Source organism: Pteropus vampyrus, unplaced genomic scaffold (genome assembly GCF_000151845.1).
Source record: "Pteropus vampyrus isolate Shadow unplaced genomic scaffold, Pvam_2.0 Scaffold197, whole genome shotgun sequence".
NCBI classification, from domain to species: Eukaryota; Metazoa; Chordata; class Mammalia; order Chiroptera; family Pteropodidae; genus Pteropus; species Pteropus vampyrus.
In genome coordinates this window covers 287309-299683 of record NW_011888978.1, presented here as the reverse complement: position 1 = coordinate 299683, position 12375 = coordinate 287309, and the positions used below count along the sequence as shown (strand labels likewise).

The 12375-nt window shown below is 34.6% G+C and overlaps 1 protein-coding gene across 1 annotated transcript; it reads left to right on the top strand.

Annotated features, from left to right (window-relative positions):
• Window positions 1-1348: 1348 nt before the first annotated feature.
• Window positions 1349-2287, top strand: LOC105299944 (olfactory receptor 2L8-like). Its single transcript, XM_011371917.1, has one exon. The coding sequence runs from the start codon at window positions 1349-1351 to the stop codon at window positions 2285-2287; it is 939 nt and encodes a 312-aa protein (XP_011370219.1).
• Window positions 2288-12375: the final 10088 nt, after the last annotated feature.

Sequence of the window (12375 nt, the reverse complement as noted above, 5' to 3'; positions counted from 1 at the left end):
GAGTTTTTGATATTTATTTTTCAAAATATTGAATGAATCATTTATATTGGCTAATCTTTTAAATTTTTGAGAACACTCATTTTAGTGGATTAATATTATATAGATTTCTAAAGATGTTACGTTTTATTTTAAAATATTTGTGTCTACATTTTTTTCCTTTTGATTTTTTGTTCTACGTATATTTTAATCCCCTCTTTCTTGACTTCTTCAAAAATCTCAGAATATATGGATTTAGAATTCTGCATGAGTCATACGATAATTTGCTCATCCCAGTTTTTCCAGGACTGAGATGAGCAAACGAAAGAACCCTTTTGTTTTGGGCATACCGGGATGATTGGAAGCATGATGTCAACATTTTCCTACCAGTAGATTTTTCTTTGCAATACAATTTCCTCCCATCCCCAAGGTTTATTGGAATGTCAAACCTTTTCCCCATTAATTGAATAACCATTTTTTCATTCAAATCCCTTCATCTAAAATGCGTTAAAATCTTCCACCTGACATTTCTTCCTTTATTTTTTAGTCTTCAGAGAATTAACATTTAATGATTTTGAGACTCTGAATAATGTCAGCTGCAGTGCACATGGCTTACAGGAGATCTGGAGAAGGGTCTCCCTTCCACGAAAGAATGAGCAATTGAAATGGAAGGATAAAAATGACGATAATAGAAGAATCCAATAATCTGAACTATTAATTTGTGCCTGATAGTATTAGGAAATAAACACTGGTTTTTTTCTTAGCTCATGCCACTTACTGACAACTGACTTTCAGGAGGGTTTACTCAACAATGTTAAACACATTCATATCAAAGAGCTAATCTAGCTTCCCAATGTGAGGAAAAAATGTTACAATTATGTTTCAAATGATGAGCAAAAACTAAAATCCTGAATATAGGAAAAAATGTCACCTTCTGTGTATCATTTAATTCACTAGTACAATGGACCAAACACTTATTCATTTAAAATGATATCCATTTGTGCTTATTCTTGGAATAAGAATTATGCTTATGTTTAATTAGAATATTTGCAATTTATGATATAAATTTATGAAGGGCAGACAACCATATCCTATTCAAGTTGGTAGAGATATTTTCCTTTCATTATTTCACGTAGTCTTAAAAAACACTTGGATGTAAATACATACCACATGACCTTATGACTTTGGATAACAGAATGGGATTCATTTTGTTTTTCAAAATAAGAAACTTTGATTATTTATCTAAGGAACTGGATATTTACTGAAATATTTAGAGTTACATTAAAAGCAATAAGTAAAAAGCTAATACACAGTTCACATTTCTTTATTTACAATGCACTCGTGCCTTTGTCTCTTTCAGGAAAGCCAATGAATGGAGAATTACAACCAAACGTCAACTGATTTCATCTTATTAGGGCTGCTCCCACCATCAAAAATCGGGCTGTTCTTCTTCTCTCTCATTGTGCTCATGTTCTTGATGGCTCTGTTTGGCAACCTGTCCATGGTCCTCCTCATTGTGCTGGATGCCCACCTCCACACCCCCATGTACATCTTCTTGAGTCAGCTCTCCCTCATTGATCTGAACTATGTCTCTACCACTGTCCCCAAAATGGCTTTCAACTACCTGCTGGGGAACAAATCTATCTCATTCATTGGATGTGGGGTTCAGAGCTTCTTCTTCTTGACTTTAGCGGGCGCAGAAGCTCTGCTGTTAACATGCATGGCCTATGACCGCTATGTGGCCATTTGCTTTCCTCTCCACTATCCCACTCGGATGAGTAAAAGAGTGTGTGTGCTGATGATAGCAGGATCTTGGATGATGGGCGCTATCAACTCCTGTGCTCACACTGCATACATTCTCCATATTCCCTATTGTCGATCCAGGGCCATCAACCATTTCTTCTGTGATGTCCCAGCCATGGTGATTCTGGCCTGCATGAACACTTGGCTCTATGAGTGTACAGTGTTTGCAAGCACCATCTTTTTTCTTGTGTTGCCTTTCATGGCTATTGTGTGTTCTTATGGCCTCGTTCTCCTTTCTGTTCTCAGCATGCGCTCAGAGGCAGGGAGGAAGAAGGCCTACTGGACCTGCAGTACACACCTCACTGTGGTGGCTTTTTTCTATGCACCCTTTGCGTACACTTACCTACGCTCGAGATCCCTACGATCTCCAACAGAGGACATGGTACTAGCTGTCTTCTACACAATCCTGACCCCAGTGCTCAACCCTGTCATCTATAGTCTGAGAAACAAGGAGGTGATGGGGGCCTTGATGAGAGTGATTCAGAGAATCTACTGTGTGAAAATGTAAACAGTTGCTTTAGTCCTGCAGCCTCACAGGGAGGGCACCACAACATTGTATAGTCACTAGGAAAAATATACTTCCAGGATGAGATCAGAGGCTGAAAATGATCTAGAGTATTAAAGTAGTTGAGATTTGACAAAATAATTGTATTTTCCCAACTACTGCTTTTTTTTTTATTTGTGGTAATATTTCAATGTGCACAAAAAGGCTTAATTTTACTTTAACGTGAGGCTGATAAGGTTTTACTAATATGTAGAAATAAAAATGAAAACTGCCAAACTTTATGTAATCATCGTGCAATAGTTATACTATACTTCATATAGCACACAAATGGCTAAAAAGAGATAAAAGATGACTAAATATTATATCACTGCTCGGTTCATTTGAAAGTATGCATTTGTGTTATTTCTATTATAGTTTTCTCTTAACTGATGCATACTGGTTCTTCAATTTCCTGATTTACAGAAGAGATGATAAATATAGAGATTAGGCAGAGGGCTCTGCAGGAAATTAGAAGTCCTTACTACACTATGAAACAAATACAACAAGTGAATGTCTTTCATAAGAGGGGCCCTGGAAATATATGGGTGAATCCTGAATAAGTAATTTATTTACATGGCAATTCAACCTGCAGAATAAATCATGATGGTTGGCAAAATAAAAAATGGGCTATGGAAGAACGAGAGTCAGTTTATAAAAGGATTCAAGCACACTGCATACTAATTAGTGCGGATTAATTTAACTGAGCTGTTCCCTATTTATCCCTCAAATCACTAAGTTTATATTTCATGTTGCTACTCTTGCCCTTTTATAACATAATTACTGTTGTGATCATTTTCTTCTCCAGTTACTATTCTCATAATTCTACAGAAAAAGTTTTGGGGAGTTGGCTTGGAGTGACCTTCCTAGCACCAGCATCTTTAATAGGTAAACCTGCTCAGTTCCTAGCCTACAGAGACCCTGCCATCACTCTCAGGTTATCTGTACACTTATATACTATGGATGGAGGGTCGTAATTGTCCAGGAGAATATTCTGCTATGTTCTTTATTCTCCGTGGACACATGAAATAAAAAAAAATATATATATAATGAGCATGTAAGAAGCCCTGAATTATCCAATTCCTGACATTGATGGATTACTGATGGATTAAAATTCAAAATGATTATTATTTTTCAAAATAATAGATTCCGTTTTATATGAGATGATATGAATTTGGATGTTTTAAAACTAAAACCAAATGAACATTTAGAGATTTCTTCGGTAACTGAATAAAGTTTGATTTTGAAATGTCAGTTGAGTAAGACTTGATTATGTCCTAATACATGATAGAGATTATTCTCACCAAAAGACACAGTATAATTATATAGCACTATTTTGAAAAGGATGGTTTTCTTGCTCTTAGAAGATGTCCCTCATATTATATAAATTAAGTTTGAAATTTTGAAGGAAAAAAAAAGACATTTACTGCTTAATATCAATGACCAACTATTTTCTAGCATTTTCCAGCAAGGCTTCTCCACTGAATTACAATGGTAACTAGAATATGATAAGGTACTTAGCTGAAGTAAAGGATTCCTTAACAGAAATAATATCAGTATAATTTAAGCAGAAATTATTATATTAAAAAAAATAGTTAGAAGATTATAGAATCTCCAGAAATTGTAGCCAGTCAGGTCTGAATATTCCATAACCATAAGCAAATTTTAACAGGCTCCTAAGAATAATTTGTGCGAGGACACCACAGTTGTCCCTATTGTGTGGCCTTTACAATACCAGTACCACATGATGGGCTCCTCTGGGGACTTGGTGAATTTTTTATTGTTGCAATAAATTCTTATTTATTTTTCTTATGCCAATTTCTTAGTGAATGTGCACATTACTGGCTCTTTTGAGTGATTCATTCTAAATTTAGTCTGGGACCTAACATTTTTAATGCCAAGTACCCTGGTCTTAGCTGAGAGTTAGATAAGTAAGTGAGTATTTTCGTCCTAGTATCTGTCTAAATCAAGTCAAGAGAGAGGTCAGACACAAAAAAATAATAAATGTTTTCAAGACACTCTGCTTAAACACTGTCCTGTTGCTCATTAGTTTTCTATTTGCATCACCAATTACATGTGAGGTTTAGGAAGGTGTGAAAAGTGTCATTTTCAAAATAAGCAAATGTGATTATTCTTGTAAAGAGCTGTGTGATTTCATTAAAAATCTATTTAGACTAAACACAGAAACTAAAAAAAAAATATATACACAGAAAAGCTCACTATTATTGTTCAGCTACCAGCTCCTGATTCTTTCCTTAGAACACACCAAATGTCCTGGCTAGGTGCCACGTCCACTACTCTGGTGCCTCCTAGGGAAGGATGCAGTTCTCCATCAACATCCCATGCCACAGTGCTCTTGGGGAATGTAGAGTGCTCTGGGAGGCTTCACTGCTCTGATGGGCTCTCTCAGTACTTCCCTGATTGAACACATGGTCACCACACTCAGACAGGTTGGAAGGATAGCTACCAGTGTACCATTGTTAAGCCCTCCTTTGACATGGCCAAATCTGAATCTGCACTGGCCTGGTGAACACCACTCACCCCACCCTGACTTATCCAACTCACATGCCCCTAGAGGACCATTTAGCAGTAGGCAGCCAGCATTCATCAGTGCTGCAGTCTTTCTGAAAAAAAAAAAAAACTATCAAAGTTCTACAGTAGACGGTGGATGGCTTCTGTGTGCCTTAAGCTTTTTGTTGAGTGGCTTGAGGTTTAGCCCTGGCACCAATATATTTTTTTTTTAAATCAACAATTACTTTATTTTTTAATTTTTATTTTTCTATTAGAGTTGACATTCAACATTATTTTATGTTAGTTTTAGGTATACAGCATAGCAGTTAGACATTTATATAATGTATGAAATGATCCCTCAAAAACTCTAGTATCCACCTGGCCCCATACTTACTTATTACAGTATTATTGACTATATTTCTCATGTCATACTTTTACATACCATGACTATTTTGTAACTGCCATCTAGGACCTCTTAATCCATTTCCATTTTTACCCAATCTCCCAATGCTCGCTCCCATCTGGCAATCACCAGTTTGGTCTCTGTATTTATGAGTTAGTTTCCATTTTGTTTGTTTCTTTGTTTTGTCTTCAAATTCCACATAATAGTGAAATCGTGTGACATTTGGCTTTCTCTTAATTTATGGCACTTAGCATAGTACAATCTAGGTTTAAACTATTGTCACAATTGGTAGGATTTCATTTGTTATGGCTGAGTAACATTTCATTCTGTATATGTACCATGACTTAATCCAGTTGTCTACTGGTAGGCACTTACACCCCTATACACCCCTATGTCCAAGGCAGAGCTTTCGCAAATAGCTCTGCCTTGGACATAGGGGTGTATAGAGCTTCTCAAATTTTTTTTTCGATTAATATCCAAGAGTGGAATTGTTGGGTTGTAAGTAGTTTTATGTTTAATTTTTTGAGGAACCTCCAAACTTTTCCCATAGTAGCTGCACCAGTTTGCAGTCTCACCAACAGTACATCAGAATTCCCTTTTATTCACTTTCTCTCAACCACTTCTTTTTTTCTGATTTATTGATAATAACAATTCTCACAAGCATGAGGTGGTATCAGATTGAGGTTTTAATTTGCATTTATCTCAGAATTAGTGACCTTGAGCATATTTTCATGTCTATTGGCTATCTGTATGTCTTCTTTGCAGAGATGTCTATTCAGGTCTACTGTTCATTTGTTAATTAGATTTTTTATTTTATCATTGTTGAGTTGTATGAGTTATTATAGATTTTGTTTACTTTTAAATTTTATTTTATATTAGCTTCTGATATACAGTAAAATGGTTAGTGATGATATAATTTATAAAGTGATTCCCTGATTACTCTAGCACCCATGTGACACTACATAAAACTGTTACAATAATATTGACTATATTCCGTATGCTATACTCTACATCCCCCTAACTGTTGTGTAACTACTAATTTGTACTTCATTCCTTAGCCTTATTCACACAGCACCCCACACCTCACCCCTCTAGCAATCATGACATTGTCCTCTGTATCTGTGAGTTTGTTTTCATTTAATTTTTTCATTTCTTTTGCTTCTTAGATTCCACATATAAGTGAAATAATATTGTACTTATGTTTCTCTGTCTTACTTATTTCACTCAGCATAGCAACCTCTAGGTAGAAAATGTCACAATGTTAAAGTTTATTTTATTTATTGCTGAGTAAGATCCCATTGTAAAAATGTACCATAATTTTTTTATCCAATCTTCTACTGATGGGCACTTAGGTTGCTTCCATATCTTGGCTATTGTAAATAGCACTGCCATGGACATAGGGGTGCATAGATCTTCACGAATTAGCGTTTTGGTTTTCTTTGGATAAATACCCAGAAGTGGAGTTGCTGGGTGATAAGTAGTTTTATTTTTAATTTTTTTAAGGATCCTTCACAATGTTTCTAATAGTAGCTGCATCAATTTGCAAACCGACTAACAGTACATGAGAGTTCCCTTTTCTTCATATTCTCATAAATACTTCTTGTTTTTTGATTTATTGGTATCAATTCTATTAGGTATAAGGTAATATCTGATTGAGGCTTTCATTTGCATTTCTCTGATGATTCGTGACCTTGAGCATTTTTTATGTTTATTGGTCATCTGTATTTCTCCTTTAGAGAGATGCCTATTCAGGTCCTCTTCTCATTTATTACTTGGATTGTTTGGTTAACTGGTGTTGAGTTGTATGAGTTCTTTATAAATTTTGACTTCTTTTATATTTTAATTTTTATTGGATTCAATGTTTGGAAATTTATATAATTTATAAAGTGACCCCCCGATTACTCTGGCATCCATCTGGCACTACACACAATTATTACAATAATATTGACTATATTCTCTATGCTGTACTCTATATCCCCGTGACTGTTGTGTAACTACAAATATGTACTTCTTCATCCCTCACCTTTCTCACATGGCCCCCCAAACCCTTTCTCTCTCACAATCAATAGATTGTCCTCCATATCTGAGTCTGTTTTAGTTTAGTTTGTTCATTTCTTTTGTTCCCTAGATTCACATATAAGTGAAATCATGTGGTATTTATGTTTCTCTGTTTGACTTATTCATTCAGTACAGTAACCTCTAGGTCCAAAATGTTGTCACAAATGGCAATATTTTATTTTTTATGACTGAATAATATTCCATTGTATATATCTACCACTACTTCTTTATCTAATCGTCTCTTGATGGGCACTTAGGTTGCTTCCATGTCTTGGCTATTGTGAATAGGACTGCCATGAACATAAGGGTGGTGTAGATCTTTACAAACTGTGTGTTTTTTTTGTTTGTTTGTTTGTTTGTTTTTGGATAAATACCCACAAGTGCAATGGCTGGGTCAAAAGGTAGTTGTTTCTTAAATTTTTTTGAGAAACCTCCATGTTTTTTTTGTAGTGGTTGCATTGATTTGCAATACCACCAAACTTGCATGAAAGTTCCCTTTTCTCCACAGTCTCACAAACATTTGTTGTTTTTGATTTATTGATAACAGCCATTCTGACAGGTGCAAGATGATATTACATTGTGGTTTTAATTTGCATCTCTTTGATGATGAGTGACCTTGAGCATGTTCATTGGTCATGCATTGCATGTATCTGTCCAGTTTTCCCAACATCAATTATAGACTGACTTTATGCCATTCTATATTCTTGACTCCTTTGTCAAATATTAAATGACCACATAGGCTTAGACTTATTTCTGGACTCTCTATTCTGTTCCATTCATCTATGTGTCTGTTTTTATGCCAGCACTCTCCTGATTTGTTTAATATAGCCTTCGATTATTGTTTGATACCAAGTAACATAGTATCTTCAACATTGTTCTCTTTTCTTAACATAGTAATGACTATTCAAGATCTTTTACGCTTCCATATAAATTTTTGGATTATTTGTTCTAGGTTGCTGAAAAATGCCATTGGTATTTTGATAGGGATTGTATTGAATCTATAGATTGCTGTATGTAGTTTTAACATTTTAATGGTGTTAATTCCTCCTATTCATGAGCACAATATGTGCTGTCATTTATTAGTTTCTTCCTCAATTTTTTTTTAATGACCTATAACTTTTCAAACAAAATATTTTACCAATTTGGTTAAATTATTCCTATGTATTTTGTTGTTTTTGATTCAATTGTAAATAGGCTTGTTTTTTTAATTCCTCTTTCCGATAGTCATTATTGGTATATAGATATGTAACCAATTTCTGAACATTAATTTTATATCCTGCCACTTTTCTGAATTCATTTATCAGTTCTCACAGTTTCTTTGTTCAAATCTTTAGGGTTCTATAGGTATATTTAGTATTATGTTACTTGCAAATAATGACAGTTTTATTCCTTTCTTACCAATTTGGATACCTTTTATTTCTACTTCTTGTCTGATTGCTATAGCTAGGACTTCTAATACTGTGTTGAATAAAAGTGGTAAAAATGGAAATCCTTGTGTTGTTTCTGATCTTAAGGAAAATGCTATAAGCCTTTCCCATCGAGTAAGACATTAGCTGTTGGTTTGTCTTATATGGTTTTTATTATGTTGACATATGTTTCCTCTACTCCCACTTTTCTGAGAGCTGTTATCATAATTTAATGTTGCATGTTGTCAAATGCTGTTTCTGCATCTATTGACCTGATCACATCATGTTTATCTTTCAATTTGTTAATGTGGTGTATCAGATTAATTGCTTTGTGGTTATTGAACCAATCTTGCATCCCAGATCTAAATCTTCCTTGTCATGGTGTATGATCTTTTTAATGTATTGCTGAATTTAATTTGTTAATATTTTGTTAAGAATTTTTGCATTTACATTTATCAGGGCTATAAACCTATAATTTGTTTTATTTCATTTCCTGGTTTTGGAATAAAGGTATTGGTGACCTCATAAAATAACCACAGCAGCCTTCTCTCCTCTTGTAATACTTTAAGTAGAAAATGTGTTAAATCTTCTTTAAATATTTGTAAAATTTACATGCAAAGCCATCCAGTCTGGCCCTTTTGTTTTCTGAGAGCTCTTTGATTACTGATTTGATTTTGATTTAGGTTTTCTCTTTTGACTCAGTCTTGGGTAGTTGTATGTTTGTAGGAATGTATCCGTATCTTCCAGATTGTCCAATTTAATAGCATTTACTTGCTCAAAACATTTTCTTAGACAACTTTGTATTTCTGTGGTGTCTGTTGTCCCTTTTCTCTTTCACTTCTTATTAAGGTCTTCTCTCTTTTCTATTAATGAGTCTGTTTAAAGTTTTAACCATTTTGTCTGTCTTTTCCAAGAGTCAACTCTTGGTATCTTTAATATTTTGTATTGTTTTTTTTTTAGACTCTATATTGTTTATTTTGGTCCTCTGCTTCAGCTAATCTACTGTTGATTCTCTCTACCCTGTTCATTTCAGTTATTGCGGTTTTCATTTCTGACATTATTAATGGTTTCTATGTTTTTTTTTATGCTAGCTATCTCTCTGTTGAAGTTTGCACTAAGATTATCTATTCGTTCCCAAAGTTCATTGAACATGTTCATAACCAACCAGTTTCAAACTCTGTATTTGACAGTTTTCTTGCCCTCAATTCATTTTTTTCTTTTTTTAAAGTTTATTGGAGTAACATTGATTAATACAATTATATAATTTTCAGGTGTATATTATAATTTGACAACTATATATTCTATTGTGTGGTTACCACCCAGAGTCTAGTTTCCTTCAGCTACCCTATACTTGATCCCCTTTACCCTGTCTAACTCTTCCCTCCTCCTCCATCCCCTACCCTCTGGTAACCACTAGTACATTGTCCATGTCCCTGAGTCTCTGTTTGTCCTGTTCATTTGTTGCTTTTAGGTTTATATTCCACATATAAGCTATATCATGTGGTTACAACTTTTTCCGTCTGGCTTATTTCGCTTAGCATGATTATCACTTAGCATGATTATCCAGGTTGTCCCAAATGGCAGTATTTCATCTCTTCTTATGGCTGAGTAATATTTCATTGCATATGAACCACAGCTTCTTTAGCCAATCATCTATCATAGGACACTTCAGTTGCTTCCATGTCTTGGCCACTGTGAATAATTTTGCTATGAACATAGGTGTGCAAATATCTTCTCGGATATGGGTTCTCAAGTCTTTGGGGTAAATACCCAGTAGAGAGATTGCTGGATCATATGGTAGATCAATTCTTAGTTTTTTGAGGAACCTCCATACTGTTTTCCATAGCGGCTGTATCAATTTGCAATCCCACAAGTAGTGTAAGAGGGATCCTTTGTCTCCACATCCTCTCCAATATTTGTTATTACTTGTTCTGTTGATTATAGCTATTCTAACAGGTGTGAGATAGTATCTCGTGGTTTTAATTTGCATTTCCCTAATAGCTAGCGATGTCGAACATATTTTCATATATTTGTTGGCCATTTGTATGTCCTCTAGGGAGAAATGTCTGTTCAGGTCCTCTGCCCATTCCTTGATTGGATCAATTGCTTTTTGGTTGCTATTGAGTTGTATGAGTTCTTTGTATATTTTGGATAATAAGTCCTTGTGGGAGGCATTGCTTGCAAATATATTTTCCCATTCGAATGGTTGTCTCTTTACTTATTGATGATTTCTTTTGCTGAGCAGAAGCTTTTTAGTTTGATGTAATCCCATTCATTTATTTCAGCTTTTACTTCCCTTGCTTTTGAAGTCAAATTCATAAAATCTTCTTTATGTCCAGGGTCCTTGAGTTTAGTTCCTATGTTTTCTTCTATGAATTTTATTGTTTTGGGTCTTATATTCAGGTCCTTAACCCATTTTGAGTTAATTTTGAAGCGTGGTGATAGACGACAGCCTAGTTTCATTTTTTTGCAGGTGGCTTTCCAGTTTTCCCAGCACCATTTATTGAAGAGGCTTTCCTTTCTCCACTGCATGTTTTTGGCTTTTTTTGTCAAAAAGTATTTACCCATATAAATATGGGTTTACTTCTGGACTCTCAAATCTGTTCCACTGGTTCTTCTGTCTGTTTTGCTGTCAATATCATGCCTTTTTTGATTACTGTCGCATTGTAGTATAATTTGAAGTTGAGTAGAGTGATGCCTCCAGACTCGTTCTTTTTTCTCAGGATGGCTTTGGCATTTCAGGGTCTTTCGTGCTTCCATGAAAATCTGATGATTTTTTACTCTATTTCTTTAAAAAATGCCAATGGGATTTTGATGTAGATTGCATTAAATCTGCATGATGCTTTAGGTAATATGGTCTTTTTAACTACGAATATCTTCCAATCCAAGAACACGGAATATCTTTCCATTTCTTTGTATCTTCTTTGGTTTCTTTTAATAGGGTCTTGTAGTTTTCATTATCTAGGTCCTTCACATGTTTCATTAGATTTATTCTTAGCTATTTTATTCTTTTTGTTGCAATTTCAAAAAGAATTATTTTTTCCACTTCTTTTTCTGACACTTCATTATTAGAGTATAGGAACGCTATGAATTTTTGAATGTTGATTTTGTATCCAGAGACTTTTCTGTATTTGCTTATTGTTTCTAGTAGTGTTCTTGTGGAGTCTTTAGGGTTTTCTAAATAGAGAATCATGTCATCCGCAAATAGTGACAGTTTGACTTCTTCGTTTCCTATTTGGATGTCTTTTATATCTTTCTCTTGCCTGATTGCACTTGCTAGGACCTCCAATGTTATATTGAAAACCAGTGGCAATAGTGGACAGCATTGCCTTGTTCCTGATCTTAGGGGGAAGGTTTTTAGTTTTTCAACAATAAGTATAATGTTGGCTGAGAATTTGTCATATATGGCTTTTATTATGTTAAGGTATTTTCCTATTATACCGATTTTGTTAAGTATTTTGATCATAAATGGATGCTGTGTCTTGTTGAAGGCTTCTGCTGCTTCTATTGATATGATCATATGATTCTTATTTTTTAATTGTTTACGTAGTGTATCACATTAATTGATTTGTGTATGTTGAACCATTCCTATGCCTACTTGATCGTGGTGAATAATCTTTTTAATATGTTGCTGTATTTGGTTCGCTAGTATCTTATTTAGGAATTTTGCATGTGTG